A 19,789-nucleotide genomic window follows, 5' to 3' on the forward strand; every position below is an offset into this window, starting at 1 on the left:
GCCTGACAAATCACCACCCACATAGAGCTTAACCCAACTCCCTTTTAGTATGTCCAGGTTTCTGTGGGTCGGCAGTCTGGGCAGAGCTTAGCTGGGTCCTCTGCTCAGTGTCACAGAAGCCTGCAATGAAGGTGTCAGCCAGTGTTGAGGTCTCATCTGAATATTCCTCTGGAGAAGGATCCACTTCCTCCTCCACATGGGTGTTGACAGCATCCAGAGTCTTATAGCTGTAGGACCGAGAGCTTCTCAATTGTTGCTGGCTGCCTTTAGCACCTAAAGGTTCCCTGTAGTTCCATGCCATGTAAGAATTCCTATAGAGACTCCCACCATGACTGCCTGCCCCCTTACTGCCAGCAGGAAGAGGGACGGTCCCGTAAGACAGGTCCCACTGTCTCACGTACCATATTCACACAACCAAGGTGCAGCACATCACCTCCATTGTTTTCCTTGCTTAAAAACAAGCCATAGACCCTACACACAAGCACCTGAAGGGGATCACGCACAAAGCATGGCCCCCAGCAGCAGAGATCACGTAAGACTCTTCTAGCGTCATAGAAGGAACTGGTGTACTCACCACAGAACTGTAAATCTGCAGAACGTCAGCAGCAGATCTTTTTAATGTACTTGTACATGAGCATTTAGTTACTCTATGACAAGTCTATACACTCCATCCTTTTAAAATAATGAAAACGTGCTCGCTTGTTAGCATGACGTGGGGCCATGACCTAGAGGCCACGCTGTGGTTCTGAATTTTAACAGGCAGGCACCAAGTGAAAGCCAGGCCAATAGATCTTTAGTCTAAAGGCATAAAACTGCTGTATTCAAAGGACGTGTGGACTTAGAAGTAAACTCAGTGTTCCAGTAGCCCAGTGCCCACTTTCCTGACGATGCGTGTGTGATGTACATGAGCTTGCTGTCAGCTACGTGAGTCCTGTGTGTTACAAGTCTGTGTTGTGACTGCGCCCCCCACTTCTCTCCCCAGGTGTGATAGCGGTGGTGGTATTTGTCTTGCTCTGTCTCACCGCCATAGCTGCACGCATTTATCAGCAGAGGTGGCTGTACCAAAAAAATGGGTCAACTGTTCCCCCGGCTGGAGACAGTGCTGAGACGGCTCTGAAGAGTGAGGTCAACGTGCAAAGCTCAGTCAGTGAGAGCCAGAGAGAGTACTTCTTCTGAAGGGCAGCAGTGCCTCACTTCGGGCTCTGGTGATGGGACTTTCTCACTAAGCGGGGGCTCCCCACGGACAAAGCCCTCCCACATCCCCCGGACAGGTGGCTGTCCTGCAGCACTGTCAGCTTGCTCGCCTGCGGTCCTGGGAGGTTCTGCTCCATGCTGCTTCATGACCTGTGTGTGTAGAAGGACTCGGCTGTGCCCATTAACCCCTTTGCAGCAGTGTCTGACTGTCTGGCCCAATTGTTGAAAATTCACACGTGGTTTGCATAATGACTTTGGGTTTGAAGTGAGAACAAGGATGTGAGCTGTGGTCCTACTCTCTTAAAAATGAGACCCGGAAGTTTATAAAAGTCAAAGTTGGACCCTAGTGTTGTGTGTCGCATGCAAATCTGTGTTTTGCCTACTTTATCAATCACCTGCGGATGCTTCTAAGACGGGAAGTGCTTCTCCGATAGTCGTGGAGTGCGTTTCTATCTCCATGTGAACCAGAGCTCACGGGCTGAAAACGCACTAGCGAACTAGAAAAAAACATTTTTTTTTTTTGGCTGATTGTTTTTATGATCTGTCTCTTTTAAGTCAGTTTGCATACATTTTTAGTGATGAAATGAATATTAAATGTCAGCTATGAAATTGTAGTATTCTGTTCATTTATGGAACAGAAAAATTCATAGGTAGCAAAGCGTGTAAAGCATTCTAGTCTGCACTACTTTGCTTTTTTTTCCTTTGTAATTCACCATATTAATCTTTGTAAATTATGATAAAGATCAGCTGACGATCTCCCCATAATGTGTATTTTCTAACTGAAGTAGTGCTCAGGTATAAACTCTGTCCTTAACACTGCAAATGTATCCTTCCTCCCTTTCATCAGTATGAACTTAATCCTAAATTTGTTTCTTTCAAATGTGGGATGCTATGGTCAGGATTCCTTGCAGCCTTGTGGTTCTCTTGTTCTGAAGGTTGTCCCAACAACTGGATGTCTTGCGACTGTCTTTTCATTTACTTGGGGAAAGACTCGTTTTGAACAAAATTCTACATTTCTTTTTTCTAAATTCCGAGTGATCTAGGCAAGCCATCCCCTGAAACACCACCTCAGTCTAGTCACTGTTTGGAATGTCGGGGGAAGGGTGCTGATGCCAGGAGAAATGCAGGTTGTGGGATCTGGACCCAATCTGTCATGCTGGTTAGGATCCAGGATCTTGGAGTCAGAGTCTTCCATCAGAGCACCCAGAATCAACCAGTTCATTTCATATTCGGGGATATTTGCATACTCGAGGTGTAAAGAATTTGTATTAACCACAGGAATTGTTCCAGTAATGACTTCTGTGGTAGGGGTTGGAGGATAATTGCACGGAGCCAACCATTTGCACTCACTAGCCATTTCTAAGTGAAAAGTGCTATGGTCTTGATAATCCACTTGCCATGTGCCTGCCAGGAATCACATTGCTTCTTTTGACCACAACAGGACCACCCAGAACTCCATACACTGAGCCTTGCTATGACCTTTGAGTGTATGCCCATTTTATTGTGACTTTTTTAAATAATAGGAAAAGATATCCTCTGTACTCTTTTCTCAAAACAAAAATAAAAACAAAACCCCTTTTTTCTTATGGTTTCATATTAGTTCTCTATGACGTTTAACAAGTCATAACAGTATATTATCTCATAGTTTCTGTGGATCAGCAGCTGGGCACGGTTTACTGTGTTTTCTGCAAGGCTGCTTTGAGGCATCAGCCAGGACTGTGTCCTCATTCAGAGACTCAGCTGGGGAAGTCCTCGGTCTTACGGCTATGGGCAGCATTCCGTTCCTTACTGCTGGGAGATTCTGGGAAGCCTGCTTCTGCTCGAGACCAGCAAGATTGAGAGAGAGAGACAGAGACAGAGATAGAGACAGAGACTCTAGAGCAAGTCTGCTAACAAGACGGAGTTTTATACACTGTAATGTGATGATGGGAGTGACGGCCCATCCCCACTGCCAAATTCAGTTGGTGAGAAGCAAGTCCTAAGTCCTGCCCACACTGAAGAGGAGGGGATCACAGAAGGACTCGAACCAGCAGATCATGGGAGTCACGTGAAGGTTAATCTACCACAGTACTATATTGAAGTTTCTTTAGGTGAAGAATGAAGGATTTTCAGGGTCTCAATAGAGTAATATATGAAGAACCTACTTTGGTGAATGATATATACTCCCCTCCCCCCAAAAGTCTTATGCAGAGTGGAGAAGGATTCAGCACAAAAACGATAGGTTCTAGCTAATGCACAGCTGACTGTTTACACCCTGAAATCACTACAACTTTAACAAATGATCATAGTAAGTTCCGGAAATGTTAATCACTTCGGTAGCTGGCATTTTGCAGATTTATAGATAGTGAAATTCATTGTATTCTGCTCTCTTTTTAAAAGAGAATACAAAATATTTGTATCAAACTGCAGTGACGAATCACCCACTTTACTGATTTGTAAATTTTACCTGCTTATTTGTTAATGAAATAACATTTTTGAATTAAATTAGGAAAATATTTTTAAGAGAAATTGAATGAAATTTGAATTATGAAATTATATTGTTTTTCCCCTAAATTATTAAAAATTGTGCAAATGCATATACTCTGTTGTGGTGTGTGTATTATTTTATCTCTGCTCTATATAGAGAATACTGTGCTCTGTTAATATGATTTGTGAAGGTGTTTAAATTGTCAAACACAAAGTAAAACATAAAGTGCCTAGTATTTACTGATTACTACAACTTAAAGTACCTATGAATGTAGGTATTTATACCTTTGCCAGAGAACAATAATTTAATATTCAGTAAGTTATTCATTGGATGTTTACTATTTACTTAAAACAGGTTACACAAGATTTCCTCCCGGAGCTGGGTTTCTACAGCACTATAAATATACAAATCCCAGTTTGCAAATAACATCTTTCTATGAAATAAATGTTCAAAGACAATAATTCCCCAAGTTTTATTTCCAAATAGAAAAGGAAAATAGTACATAATTAGCACTTATTATTCAAACTAGAACTTCAGAACCCCTGCTTACTCCATGATGACGTAAAGCCGCCTTCACTTTGACCCAGCATTATATAGCCATAGAGAAAAACATGTTGGGGCATTCCGTGCAACTAGAATAATTAGCACTTCTGGAATTTTTGTTTGTTTGTTTTCTTTCCTTACAGAACATCAGGTGGATAATTGTTTTCCATGGATTTTTTAAGAATAAAATATAAAGTTCATGATTCTTGCCCTGAAGGAGGACAAACACAATGGATATATTTTCCTGTATAGGGTATAAACGGACGGTGATGATGCGACTGGGATTTTGAAATAGTCTTCCCACATGGGGGTCGTGGACCGTCTTCCCACATGGGGGGCGTGGACCGTCTTCCCACACGGGGGGCGTGGACCGTCTTCCCACACGGGGGGCCATGGACCCATAGTGAATGAACACGTTTATTGGGTTATTTAATCTGTTGTTCGCTGTGCATGTAACTAACATGTTAAGGGTCCCTCGGCGCTCTCCATGGTCCTGGCAGTCTCCTCTACACCAGCCTGGCTCATCGGGCGTGGCAACATGGGAAGAAGAATTAGGAAGATAGTGATAAACGTGAAGTGGTCTGTCTTCCAAATGAGAAAATGGATTTGGTTCGCATGTGCACGCAAGGCTCCCCTAGAGACCATGGGCTCGTTTTCAAGCTCTAGGGCATTGGAAGATTCTGTACACGTTGAAAATACTACAGCTGAGCAAAAATGTTATTAGTGCTAGATCTTTGGGCTACTTAAACCCACATGTGAGAATTATGACATTTTGGAGGGATGAACGTATTCATAAGCACTGACTTAACCCTTGGGAGGGCTTAGTACGGCCCCTTACCCACAGTGAGTCTGTTAGTTTACTGCTTCTTTTGAGTCAGCTGAGGCTTTGGAGATCTCATACATATAAAGTAAACTGAAGTGGGAATGAAAGTGGTTATTTCGGTATCTTTTTTTGATATAAACAGTTGACTCCGATAGTTCAGGCCCCATGGGAAAGATTCATTAACTGAAAGTAACTCATTAATTACCATCTCACATCCAAGCTAACAATGTGGGATGCACTTTATCCATGGTTACAGGGGAGTAACAGGAGCCGCAGATATGGTTGTCCAGGTCACAGGACGCTTGCAGTCACAGGAGCAGGAACCTGCCAGGCCAGGCCCCGATTTCCAGCCTCATCTGGGGTTGTACACAAGGGTCATATTTAGGGAGAAGGACACTGACCTTGGGTTTCTCAGCTGCAGGATTACAGAAGCACCTCCTTACCCTTGTTATATGCAAATGCAGGGATCCAACCCAGAATCCTATACTCAGGAGAAGATTTGTGAAAAGGGAGTGCGAAGGGAAGACACTTTGGATAACAAAAAGTGAGTACGTCTTCACGTGGAGATCTTCATTAATGACATTTTAAAGCAACACAGCTCAGTAGAAATTTCTATGAGAATAGAAAATTAGCCACCAGACACATATGGTTATCAATAAGCATGTAAAATGTGGCTACTCTGACTGGGGAACCCCATGTTAATGTTAATGTTAATCATCTTAAATTTGGGGCACCTGGGTAGCTCAGTGGGTTAAGCCTCTGCATTTGACTCCGGTCATGATCTCAGGGTCCTGGGATCGAGCCCCACATTGGGCTCTCTGCTCAGCGGGGAGCCTGATTTACCCTCTCTCTCTCTCTCTGCTGCCTCTCTGCCTACTTGTGATCTCTGTCAAGTAAATAAATAAAATCTTTTAAAAAATCTCCTTAAATTTAAATAACCACATGGCTACTACATAAGTCAACACGGGTCAAAGGATGTGTCCTGAGCACAAAAAAGCAATTGTAGAGACTGCACGGTCTGAGATACAGGAAAGAATGAAGGGCACAGAGTTAAATATGTGGATAAACTGCAAGAAAATTCTTCAAAATAATAATACTGATACCTTCGTAGGATATTTTAAAAGAATTAATGACATGTGGATAAGCTGGTGAATCTAGAAACTGTGATATGAATGACAGGGTAACTGCATACGGCTCCACTTCATATGTTCTAGTTTCTCACACTGGCAGCAAGAGTCCGGATAGGGGTGTAACTGAAAAAGAGATATTCTGCTCTAAGAAGACCAGTAGTGAACCAAAAGGGCATGCGTGGTGGGGGGGGGGGGGGATTGTGTCCGGTGTTCTGGGCTGAACCCTTCTGGTTTGGTGCAGACTGCTAGTGAGTGACACCTCTGATGACCCAGGAACCCTTCTCTCCACAGGGTTCAAAGAGGCATTGGAAGGCTACCCTCTGTGTCTGTTTCTTCCTCACAACCTCAGCAGTGGGTGGTGTGGAGTGTATTGGACTGGGTGGCCCTTTCCTCTCTGGGGGAAGCATCCCAGCCAGGACCTCAGACATCAGTAGTCAAAACTCCTCTCACAAAGTCCAAGTCCTGGTGGACTCAAGTTCTACCCTTACTCAAGGAGTAAGTACTTCCAATATAATGCCACATATTTAGGGGGGAAACAAACAAACAAACAAACAAAAGGCATATTCTTGATAATAAAGCCAGACAAAGGTAATAAAAAGACGGGATTCGAAGGTTGTTGGTCCAGGACTGTACACCAAGAACAGCTGTGGAATCTTGTCAAATGCCTTTTCTGTACCAGCCAGGGTGGCCGTGTGGTTTTGACCTTCTCTCTGTGAGTGTGGTGAGTTACCATGATTGATTTTCATGTGCCGGATCATGCTTCTATTCCAGAAACAAACCCCTCTTGGTTGTGGTGTATAATCCCTTTAATATGCTGTTGGATTCAGTTCGCTTGTATTTGCTGGGACCTTTTGTACCAATATTGGTCAGAGATACTGGGCTGTATTTTTTTTTTTTTTTCTTGCAGTTTCTTTGTCTTGCTTTGGTCTAAAGGTGATACTGACCTCCTAGGATGAGCTTCAAAGTGGTCCCTCTTTTCAATTTTTTGGAAGGTTTTCAAGAGAATTGGTGTTAATTTTTCTTTAATTGTTTGGTAGAATTCTTCAGTGAAGCCATCTGGTCCTGGGCTTTTCCTTGTGGGAAGGTTTTTCATCACAGATTCAAGCTCCTTAATACTTATTGGTCTGTCCAGATTTTCCAGTTCATGATTCAGCCCTGGTAGCTCATGAGTTTGCAGGCATCTTTCTATTTCTTTTCATTACCCAATTTCTGGGCAAACCATTTTTCACAGCATACTCTTATAACCATTTTTACTTCTGTGGTCTTTTTATTTCCTGATTTTATTTATTTGAGTGTTTTGTGTTTTTTTTCTTACTTAACCTAGCTAAGAATTTGTCAAATTTGTTGATCTTTTCAAAAACAACCCTCAGTTTTATTGAAGAATGCTGTTATTGGGTACAACGTTGATGCGCCTCGAGGACATAATACTAAGTGGGATAAGCCAGTCACAAAAAATAAAAATACTGTGTGATTTCATTTGTATGAGGAACCTAGAGTAACCACATTTAGAGAAACAGATACTAGGAATTATGGTTACCATGAGAAGAGGGGAAGGGGAATTGCTTAGTGAGTACAGAGTTTCAGTTTGCAGCATGGAAACATTCTGGAGATCCGTTTCATGACAGGGTAAATATACTTAACACGACTGATCTGAACAGCACTCTTAAAAGTGGTTACAGTAGAAAATTTTATGTGGTGTGTTGTTTTTTATTACAATACACACATACACACACACACACACACCACACAGCCCTAATGAAATCCTGCTTTCTCTCTAACCAAGGAACAGGGAAGGGGCACCCTGTTGGGGAAGAAAACTTTTAGGGTAACTGTTCCACTCTTGATCACAGCACAGGGAAACCCGTAGTCCCACTCGCAACATGCCAGCAGGGAGAGGTGTGGATCCTCGACTTCCCTCGTGAGACTATCACACACTGTCCCAACATATGCTCATGACCAGGGTAGTGTTGACGAAGGTCTGCTGAGCTGTCAGGACTTCCATCCCCCAAAGTCTTAGTGCAGAAAGCACATGGGAGGCTGGATTCCCTCCGTCACCCAACAGCAGCAAGTCCTCCCATAGGGATGCTGGGGGATCAGGCCTGGCGAATGGCTGAGGTTTCCCCTAAGTGCCTAGGTTTCCCCTAGGTGCCAAGGCCAACCCTCCTCCTAGGCATGTTGTTGGAGGCCACGGGGGAGCAGTCACAAGACGCCACCATCTATCCCAGCCAGGGAAGTACCACACAGGCCTCAGTGTACGGCCACACCTCCCACCCCTGCCTTAAAGTAATGAGGACCCCCTCACGGGATGTGGGCTAAAGGAGGCCAAATAGGAAACCTGCCCTTCTGCCCCACCTGGCAGGCATAAACTGGCATTCCCCACTTCCTCTACTGACGAGTGTCAAAGTAAGCCAGCTCACACGGTAGCTTTAAATAAGATCCAGAGTCTTACAACATAATACCCAAACTGTCCAGGCTTCTGAAGAAAGCCATTCATCATGCTGAGAACCAGGGGAGATCTCTGAATGAGGAAAGGCAGTCGATAGATGTCAAGGCCGAGGTCGCAGAGCTGTTAGAATTATCCAATAGAGATGTTAAGTCAGTTAGCATACGAGAACTTCAACAAGCAATTATGAGCCCCCTTGAAACAAAATAGAAGACAGTTAGATCTCGTAGTTCAGTCTTGGCAGAGAAATAGACCACTTATAGAGGAACCAAATGAGACACTTGGAAGTGCAGAATATAACAACCAAAATAAAATGCTCAGGGTGTGGCACAATAACAGAGGGGAGAATGAATGAATAGGAAGATAGAGAAATAGAAATTAGACAGTTTGGATAAGATACTGAGAACAGTCTGAAAAAATGCACCCAGCCTCAGGACTCTGTGGGACTTTAACAGAAGCTCCAGTGTACGTGTCCTTGGAGCCTCGGGATGACAGAAGGACATCAGGCTGAAAAAATATTCAAAGAAGTACCAGCCTCGTAGCAGTGAAGTTGGACCTGGATGGTATCATGTGAAGTAACATGCTAAGTCAGCAGGAGAAAGACAAAGGCTACGCAGTTTTATTTACACGCAAAATCTAGAAAACAAAACAAATGAATCAACAAATAAACAAAAAGCAGAATCGGTCCTATAAATACAGAGAACAAACTCACGGTGGTCAGAGTGGAGGGGTGGGGGTTGGGAAAAAAGGGGATCAAGAGGTACAAACCTCCAGTTAGAAAGGGAAGAATTCGTGGGAGTGGGAAGTGCATCGCAGGGAGTATAGTCGGTAACTTTGTAATGACTGTAGGTGACAGACAGGGAGGGTGTCCTCATGGTGAGCACTTTGTAGGGATCTGATGCAACTGTCAGATCACTCTGTGGTACCCCTGAGACTAACACGATTCTATGTGCCAAGTGCACTTCAGCAAGGAAAAAGAAACAGTGGCTTGCAGAAAGCTTCCAAATTTGGCAAGACATAAACTTGTAGAGACAAGATTGCCAGTGAAACCCAAAGAGTTCTGGAACCCACCACACGTTGTCATCAATCTCCCCCAAACAGAAGACGTGACGTCTGGAAAACCTCAAGAGGGAACCATCACCTCCCCTCAGGGCAACACCACTTCAAAGGCAAGGGGGTTTCCTACAGCAACCATGGGGTCCAGAGGGAAGTCATGTAATATTGCCCGGGTACTAGAAGAAAAGACTTGTCCACTCAGAATTCTCTGTCCACCCAAAATGTCCTTCATGAGTGAAGAGGAAATCAGGACATTTTCAGACAGAGAAAGCAGGACTGTCTGTCAGAGCAGAACTAGGAACGGCAGAAGAAAGTGCTCTACACAGAGTGGATGACAAAAGAAGAAACCTTGAAACACCAGGATGGAAAAAAAAAAAGACACAGTAGACAGAAATATGGGCAGATCAAGGGATTTTTGTTCTCCCCTTGAACTATTTAAATTACATTGGACGGTGAAAGGAAAAATCGCGACACAGTGTGATGAATTTCCAAACGCGTGACTAGGAAATGTCTGAGACAACTATAACAGGGAAGGGTAAAGGGACCTCATTTCAACAGCAGAGCCCAGTCATTGATGTGTGTAAAACGTAGCACCTAGTGCGCCACTAGAAAGCTATGCAGGAGACACTCTCCAAAACACTAGAGATAAATCAACATGAATTCTAGAAGAATGGTCAAGAAATCCACAGGAAGGCAGGAGAAAGGATTAAAAAAAACCAAAAAAACAAAAAAACTAATATCAAAGACAAGAAACAGGACACAAAAATTAAATGATGGACTTAAGCCCTAACAAAAAGGATTATTTTTATATAACTGGTCACAATAAACCAATGAAAATATGAAACACCAAAAAGATGGGCAGAATGGAATGAAAATCTAGACTCGGAAACATGCTGTCTATAAGAAGTTCATCTTCAATATAAGAATAGAGGCAGGCTGGAAGGAAACGGATGAAGAATGTCGCATCGTGCACATGTTTGTCAGCAAGAAGCAGTCCGCTATCAGCTTAAATAGACTTCCCGGCACAGACACATGACTGACACATGTGTGTAAAGATACACATGTGGTTTTATATATATACATATATAGAGAGAATCCAATATGTACATTGGATTCAGTTTATTCCTGGCCCTCATGTTCTACACAGTCACAGTGAACACTGAATTAGGGAATACTGAAACATCTCCCCTAGGGAAAATTATGGCTGTGTGTACGTGCACACAAAACACGCCCCCCCCACACACACATAGATTAAAACCTTAGATCCTAACAGCAATGCATTGATTTTCTTTGTTTTACGAAAGAGAAAGGAGGGTTTAGAGTGTTAAGAAGTTGTCTGAGGCCACCCGCCATCCCCCAGCAGGTGTCAGAGTGGATGCTGCTGGCTTTACACTGTGCCTTCCCGGCTGTCTGTGTCTTCTGTCCATCTCTTTCTGAAAGCAAGACAAGAAAGCTGGCCACACTCCATTGTCACTCAGCCAGAAACACATGCGCTGGGTGACGAATTTTTCAATGCCCTGTGCATGTCCGTAAATGAATGGCTTGAAAGCAGCATAAGTACTGACTTTGGGGGACAAGTAAGTTTTAGTGAATAGGTAAATATTAAATACAGAACTGTTGAATTATGTGCTTTTTCTTGTAGAGATAATTCAAGTGCCATGAACATCACCTGTGCTGAGTGTATGTGCAGAGTTGTGCACCCATTACCACTCTCTAAATCCGGAACATTCCACCCCCCCCCCCAGCAGAGAAGCCATGGACACATTAGCAGTCCCTCCCCATATGCCTCCTTCCCCCAGCACCTGGCAATGACGATTTATTGCCTTTCTCTATGGGTTTCCTTTCCTGGACATCTCATAGAAGTTGTGGTTCACAACATGTGGCTTCTGACAGCGGGCTTCGTTCACTTACCATCATGCGTTTTGGGCTAAATCTGTGTTGTGGCACGAGTCGGTAGTTCATTCCTTCCTATGGCTTGTGTAATAAGGAATTTCACTGCCCTTTGTCCCCAGCTCCTAGGGGACAACCTCCCAATCTTTAGAATTTCCCAAGCATTAGAAGGTCCTTGTGGGTCCCCCTCACACCGCAGTTGCTAGAGTTTGCTCCCAGACAGCTCGTGGTAGGGCTGGCTGCACTGACAGTCTTAGGGCACCAGATGAGCCAAATGATGTCAGCCTGACCTCTGGGAATGAAGTGGGCCTGATGAATGAGGTCAGTCACGTTGGCAGTGGCTCAGCTGATCGTGTCCCTGTGAGAAAGACCCAGGAAGTACTCGGAACAGCAACGCTTGAGTGCCTCCCGGCAGACGGTCCTCCATGCACACACTGCCCACATGATGCCAGGAGGGTAGCACCTCTCAGAGGACTTGATGATTGGAACCCTCCCTGTCCCAGACCCACTGTGTATGTTTCTTCCTTTGCTGGTTCTGATTTACCCTTTTGCTATATTAAAACTGGAAGCAGAGCACTTTCCTAAGTTCTGTGGGTCATTCCAGCAGAGTGACCAGACCTGAATGGTCTGTAGGGACATGCAAGCTCGTAGCTGCTCTGAAGTGAACAGGGTCTCAGAGATTTCCAGACTCAGGCTGGTGTCTGCTTTCTTGGGCAGGTGGGGCAGTCTAGAGGGCTGTGCCTGTGACCTCCAGTTTTGTGGTCCCTGGGTAAGCTGAATGAGAGCCCATTGGATGGATGCAGGATTCGTGTATCCATGGACCCGCCTACGAACACTGAGGAGTTTTCACTCTTTGGATGTTGGGAATGAAGTTGCTGGGGACACTGGTGCACAGATACCACACCACAGTGTGTGAATGTAGGTTTTCAGTGAGCTTGGGTGTACCTCTGGGAGTGCATTTGTGGGGTCCTGTGCTAAGTCAATGCTCAACTTTCTAAGAAACTGCTTGTCATTGCCTGAGCCAGGTCCACAAAGATTTACTTTGTTTTTTTTTTTTTTCTGGAAGGCTACAGTCTCAGTTCCTGTGTGTCACTCTGTGGCCACTCTCAGTGGATATCTGTCCATGGTGTGAGGGAGGATGGACCACACTCTTCTGCACGAAGATACTCAGTTCTCCCCACACCACTTGTTAAGGAAACTATTCTTTCCTCATTAAGTGGTTTTGGCACTCTTGTCAAAAATCAAATGATGAAAGTGAGGGTCTCTCTGAATTCTCAGTTCTGTGCCCTTGGTCTTTGTTTCTGTCCCTACCTACGTTCTACATTCTCTTGGTCACTGTACTTTTGTAGCTGGTTTTGAGATTGGGAAATACAAGGCCTTAAATTTTCCTTTTTTTTTTTTTTTTCAGGATTAATTCTTCCTTTCTGGGCCTTTTGCATCTCATGTGAATTTGGGGTTCATCTTTGTCTATTTATGCATGAAAGGCAGCCAGGATTTCACTAGGTGTGCTGTGAAGCTGCAGCCCCATTTGAGAGACAGCCACCTTGATGATGCTGCCTTCCAGTCCACGAGCGGGGTGTCTTTCCGCTTCCTGACATCTGCTTTAACCTCTTCCAACACTGCTTCGTAGTTTGTGGTATATGAGTATCACACCTCTTTTGTTAAAATTATTCCTAGGTATTTTATTCTCAGTTATGCTGTTTGGAATGTAACTGCTTCCTTAATTTCATGTTGGATTGTTTGTGGGTAATGCATTTTGTCAAATTCTTTTTATGCATTTATTGAGGTTATCACATTTCTTTTGTTTGTTTTTCCCTTCTACCAGTCTGGTGTATGGTATTAATCGATGTTCAGCTCGAGGCCAGCCTTGTTAAGATGTTAACACATCCAGCCAACTTTGCATTATTCTGCTGAGCAGGGTGTGGGATGAGGGGGTGTGCGAGGAGGCGGGGGTTAGAACATTCCAGATCCCACTGTCTCACCAAGGGTCAGTGGCTTCTGTTGGACAGACGGCTGTTGGTTTGTTCTGTGACTGGGTTCACTTTCAGAATTCAAAACTAGTTACTTTGAATTGTTTGCTTGGCATTTGTTGTTTTGTTTTGTTTTCCTGGAAGACCAGCGTGCTGAGGTCCTCACTGCCATTGAAGAAACTGCACCTCAGTGTGTTTTGGGGTCAGACAAGATTAACAACCCTCCTCGGATATTCCAGAAATCGCCCTGGTTCTCTCAGTGTCTAACTTATCCACAGAAATGCTCTGCTAACTAACTTTGAGGAGACTGGCATTTTCCTAACTAATAGGAAAAAAAAACCCACATTTCCTCTCAGGTTAAATTTCTTCATGCTTTTGGCTCCGCTGTTTCATGTCAGTTGACATCATCGCACAAATTACCCAGGAAGAGCTACTGGAGGTCGTCCCTGTGGACGATTCAGCACAGCTTACCCGGGAAGAGTTGCTGGAGGTCGTTTCTGTCAATGATTCAGGTGCTCTTCAATGGGTCTCTGGAGGCAGGTGAGCTGATCCTGTTCAATATCATTCATTATTTTACACCCTCAAGCACGTATCTTAATAATTTGTATTTAGCGGAAATTGAATTCATGAGGAGCTATACATAGAAACAGAAATAAGCAATTATAACTCATGGTCATTGGCAGACAAAGCAGACTCTCAGGGGCTAAGACAAGTGTGTAGACAGTGGCTGTCCTTGGCATTCAAGGCATCACAGCAGGCATGACTTTAAAAAATAGCTATTCTGTGCATCCATAAATATATTGACCTTTGAATTGTTTGGTTGGTATTTTGTTGTTTTGTTGGTTTTCTTTTCTCCACCCCCCCCCCCCCCCCGGAATAGCAGTTTGCTGAGGTCCTCACTCTGTCATTGAAGAAACAGTGCATCTCAGTGTGTTTGGGGGTCAGACGAGGTTAACAGCCCCACTGTGAAGACTTCCAGCAGGAGAAACATTCCTGAGATGTGTGGTGTGGGTGTGGCGGAGGATGATCTAGAGGGATTCCTGGGCTCACCAGGTGATTGAGAATTGACTAAAGAGACATGGGCCCTCCCCCGCCCCCATGATGGCAAATATAGTACAGCAGGATGAACAGACATGGGAAACCAGAAAGGAGACTGAGAACAAGCCTGAGAACTTCCGACAAACATTTCCATCTTTGTTCATCCACTTGTTTCTGAACACCTGCCATTTTTCTTTTACAAGAATCCATTGTGCGCTGGCTTCCAGAATCATGTGGCTGGTTCTTAGAGTCCACACCCCACTGAAGGGGACCCTTTCCAGGGCCAAGAAGCCACTAGATCTTAGCAAAAGGCAAAGCAAGGCAGGAACATGGTAAGACGCTGCACATCCATGGTACAAAAATGTGTCCTGCCCCTTGCTTTGCAAAGTATATCAATTCCTGGAGCTTTCAGGAGCAACCTGCTGTATTTCCCCTCTTTCTGACCCAGTGTCTCCCAAACATTGCTAGGGAATTGTCTGTAAAATATGGTTCATAATAGTCATTTTCTCTCACAAATCAAATTGTATATATGTGGCCATGACCCCAGCCACAATCAAAGGAATGGCTACTACAGTTCTAGACCTCAATATTATTACTGAATTTGCCTTATTTACATATTGGGTTTCACAGCACTTAAACATAGGCTTGTGTAATCAGTTTCCTGGTCACATGCACTGCTTACTGAGTACAAAGCTTTTCTGTTGGAAGGCTTTCTGAAAATTTTCCAGTTGTTGATTTAATATATAATTTTGTTTTCTTTTAAAAACACAGTAGGTGGGGCGCCTGGGTGGCTCAATGGGTTAAAAACACAGTAGGTGTCCAGGCAAAGCCATGCTCTAATGCATCTCTTCTATTTCTTGGTTTTAACAGGTGCAGATTGATTAGAACCTCAGAACCAGCAAAAGTAAAGTGTAACTTTAATGCTAGTACCCCCAGTCCTCGACTCCTGGAACTTATGTGTTAATGATTCTCATTTTTTTTTAAAATTTTTTATTTTTTATAAACATATATTTTTATCCCCAGGGGTACAGGTCTGTGAATCACCAGGTTTACACACTTCACAGCACTCACCAAAGCACATACCCTCCCCAATGTCCATAATCCCACCCCCTTCTCCCAACCCCCTTCCCCCAGCAACCCTCAGTTTGTTTTGTGAGATTAAGAGTCACTTATGGTTTGTCTCCCTCCCAATTCCATGTTTCATTGATTCTTGATTCTTGATTCTCATTTTTAAAAGAAATCTTACAATCTGCCTTCTAAACATGTGACCTAGGAGTCGGCAATAATCCATTGGGGAGTGAGGGGGTTCACTGTGAGGCCAACATGTAGTCTGTCTGCAGTGACTGCTTCCCAGTCCATTGTCTGCAGAGTCCACAGCTGTACTGTGCATGCCCAATGGTATGCAGCTGCTAACATTGTCTGTGCCCTCAAATCCAGTCCGTCTTTTGTTCAGCAGGAGGCTGTCATACTGGGAGGAACTGTGTGGTACCTTCCTTCAAGACATTGCTATCTAAGGGAATTAGAATTGTCTTCTGTATATGTAGAAGAATGAAAGTCGACCATTCTCTTACACCGTACACAAAGATAAACTCAAAATGGATAAAAGACCTCCAATGTGAGACAGGAATCCATCAGAATCCTAGAGGAGAATATCAGCAGTAACCTCTTCGATATCAGCCACAGCAACTTCTTTCAAGATATGTCTCCAAAGGCAAAGGAAACAAAAGTGAAAATGAACTTTTGGGACTTAATCAAGATCAAAAACTTATGCACAGCAAAGGGAACAGTCAAAAAAAAAAAAAAAACTCAAGAAGCAACCCATGGAATGGGAGAAGATATTTGCAAATGACACTACAGACAAAGGGCTGCTATCCGAGATCTATAAAGAACTTCTCAAACTCAACACACACAAAACAGATAACCATGTCAAAAAATGGGCAGAAGACATGAACAGACACTTCTCCAATGAAGACATACAAATGGCTATCAGACACATGAAAAAATGTTCATCATTACTAGCCATCAGGGAGATTAAAATTAAAACCACATTGAGATACCACGTTACACTAGTTAGAATGGCCAAAATTAGCAAGACAGGAAACAACGTGCGCTGGAGAGGATGTGGAGAAAGGGGAACCCTCTTCCACTGTTGGTGGGAACACAAGCTGGTGCAGCCACTTTGGAGAACAGTGTGGAGATTTTTTAAGAAATTAAAAATAGAGCTTCCCTATGACCCTGCCATGGCACTACTGGGTATTTACCCCAAAGATACAGATGTCGTGAAAAGAAGGGCCATCTGTACCCCCAATGTTTATAGCAGCAATGGCCACAGTCACCAAACTGTGGAAATAATCAGGATGCCCTTCAATGGACGAATGGATAAGGAAGATGTGGTCCATATACACTATGGAGTATTATGCCTCCCTCAGAAAAGATGAATACCCAACTTTTGTATCAACATGGATGGGACTGGAAGAGATTATGCTGAGTGAAATAAGTCAAGCAGAAAGAGTCAATTATCATATGGTTTCACTTATTTGTGGAGCATAACAAATAACATGGAGGACATGGGGAGATGGAGAGGAGAAGGGGGTTGAGGGAAATTGGAAGGGGAGATGAACCATGAGAGACTGTGGACTCTGAAAAGAAATCTGAGAGTTTTGAAGGGGCCGGGGGTGGGAGGTTTAGGGGAACCAGGTGGTGGGTATTAAGAAGGGCATGGATTGCATGGAGCACTGGGTGTGGTACAAAAACAATGAATTCTGTTATGCTGAAAAGAAAAAAAAAAAAAGAATTGTCTTCTGTAACGTGACCAGTCCTACAAGCAGACCCTCTTCTGTTGTGCCATCTGCAACTCTTCAAACATCTGCCATCTAAGGGACCCCAGGAGCTTCTGGCAGGTTTTGAGGGTCTCCATGGAAGGCCTCGTAGTCTGCAGGCACCAGGCTGTCATGGTTAATGCATGGTGGGCAGGCAGACGAGACCGTCTCAGAATTACACTGCTCCCTGCTGCATTGGCCACCTCCTCATCCCTCAGCCAAGGCTAGCTGGGCAGGAAGCAGACAGAGTGGAGCACATGCCACACGACCTCCTGGTTAGTTTCCTCATGAGCATTCCTGCAATGCGGGCCGTGTAGAGAAGACGTGTGCCTCAATGAGAAAATCTGCGTTCACTGTGGAGCATGCTCTCTGGGTAATCAGATGCTGATTTCATAGAGGCTATTTTAGAGCTCTGCAAGCTAAGTTAATGAGCCATAGTGCAGAATAATTCTTGTCTAGAGACATGCAGGTGAATTTGGTCCCTAGGGAGAACCCCCACCTCCAATGCAGAAACAAACAAAACAAAACTGTGTTGCCTTCATGTGTACATTATGCTTGGTTATTCCATTTAACCAAGTTAAATAAAATCTTTAAGACAGGTTTATTTTATTTGTTTATGAGTGTCATGATTTTCTCCTTTTTGGAAAATTATTTCTAATAACTGCCAGGAAAGTAATGCCACCAAGATAGGATCGTATGTTATGCCTGACTTTGCTCCCGCTCACAAGAAGAACACCTAACCGTGATTGAGACACTGCTGAGAAAATCCTAGAACACAGGCGTGAGGCCGAAACATTCCCTGTACCACAGAGATGAAGGCAGATTGCATTAGATGAAGGAAGCTGGCAGAGGGTCAGCTACACATTGACCTCATTGCCCCTCCTCCAGGCCACTGCAGCACCCCTTGGTGAGGACCCCCCTGAGGGGAGAAGAGAAGGAAGATGCCTTCCCAGCATTGTGGGTCACTTTGTGGGAACCCTTGCTCTGACATCATACCACAGGGTTTGCAGGAGAATCTGTGGGGCCCAACCATTGAGAATCTGACTGTTATGAGGAAGGGAGCTAATTTATACCCCCATTTACTACTGAATATAGTACCCAGTATTGATAAAATATTCAAGAACTCATACAACTCAACAGGAAAAAAAACCCAATCAAAAACTGAGAAAAAAAAAAAAACTGAGCAAAAGACCAGAATAGACATTTTTCCAAAGAAGACATATAGGTGGCTAAGTTATATAGAAAGATGGTCATCACCACTAGGTAGTCGCTAGGGAAATGCAAATTAAACCATGTGAGGTATTACCCCATGCTGGTGGCAGTGTCCATCAAAATGGTTGTCCTATGATCAAGCAACTCCACTTCTGGGAATAGAACCAAAAGAATGAGAACACTAGCTTGAGAAGTCCTCTGCATACTTATGTTCACTGCGACAGTATTTGTAATAGCCAAGACACGAGAACAGCCTAAGTCTCTATCAGTGAATGAATGGATAAAGCAGTTGTCTCCCTCTCTCTCTCTCTCTCTCACGCACACACACACGCACACGCACGCACTCACACACACCCTACCATTGGCAACGACATGGATGGAACTAGGAAGTATTTGGCTAAGGAAAACAAGTCGGACAAATACCACAGGATCTTACTTGTGTGTGAAATCTAAAAGAAAAGTACAGAATAAAACAGAAAAATCCTGCTAAATGTGTACAGAAAAAGGTCAAATGCATGGTTTCTGAGGACGGGGGCTGGGGAAGGTTACCTGGGGGGAGGTGGCTAAAGGTGCAAACAAACAGCAGCGAGATGCATCAGTATGAGGGGTACAGTGTACAACGTGATGACCAGGGCTCGCACTGCTGTGTGATAACATTCAAAAGTCAATATAATAGATCCTAAAAACTGATCACAGAGAGAATTTTTGTCTTTTCTTTTTCCTGTATCCATATGAGATGATGGATGTTAACCAAACCTACTGTGATGGTCACTTTATAACATCCATAAATCTAACCCTCACCCTGTATACCTTAAACAGACATAGTGATGTATGTCAATTTTTGATAAAACAGGAAAAAAGAGCCATCAGGAGATACTACTAAATCTGATGTAGATGTGGTTATTCCCCCGAATATTTCTCTGTGTATGGATTTACCTACTTACTTAAAGTAATAATAATAAAATATAATTTGTTACTTATTGCAACAAATGTTATCTTAAATCATTTATTTTGATAGGTTATATGGCCTAAATTCAGTGGGTAAGTACCAAACCTCTGAGTCACTTTGTGCTATAGAGAAGCTTGTCTCCAGATGCCTAGAGACGAATTGTGATTTCCTGGGTCGTTTTATCATTTCCATTCTAGACCAAAACCTAAAATCAGAGATTCATTTTTGTATAGCACAAAAGTTATGTTAAATTAA

General features: G+C 43.6%; 1 protein-coding gene across 2 annotated transcripts in view; it reads left to right on the forward strand.

The window, feature by feature from the left end:
• LOC131812852 (contactin-associated protein-like 3) overlaps positions 1–3,770 on the forward strand; it is a 158,334-nt gene extending 154,564 nt beyond the window's left edge. For both annotated transcript variants that reach the window (XM_059142804.1, XM_059142803.1), the window contains one exon: positions 983–3,770. In XM_059142804.1, coding sequence (XP_058998787.1) covers positions 983–1,176 — 194 coding nt within the window. In that variant the 3' untranslated portion in view covers positions 1,177–3,770. The remainder of the gene's footprint in view (positions 1–982) is intronic.
• The last annotated feature ends 16,019 nt before the right edge of the window (positions 3,771–19,789 follow it).

The sequence above is a fragment of the Mustela lutreola genome, chromosome 12 (assembly GCF_030435805.1).
Source record: "Mustela lutreola isolate mMusLut2 chromosome 12, mMusLut2.pri, whole genome shotgun sequence".
Taxonomy (NCBI): Eukaryota; Metazoa; Chordata; class Mammalia; order Carnivora; family Mustelidae; genus Mustela; species Mustela lutreola.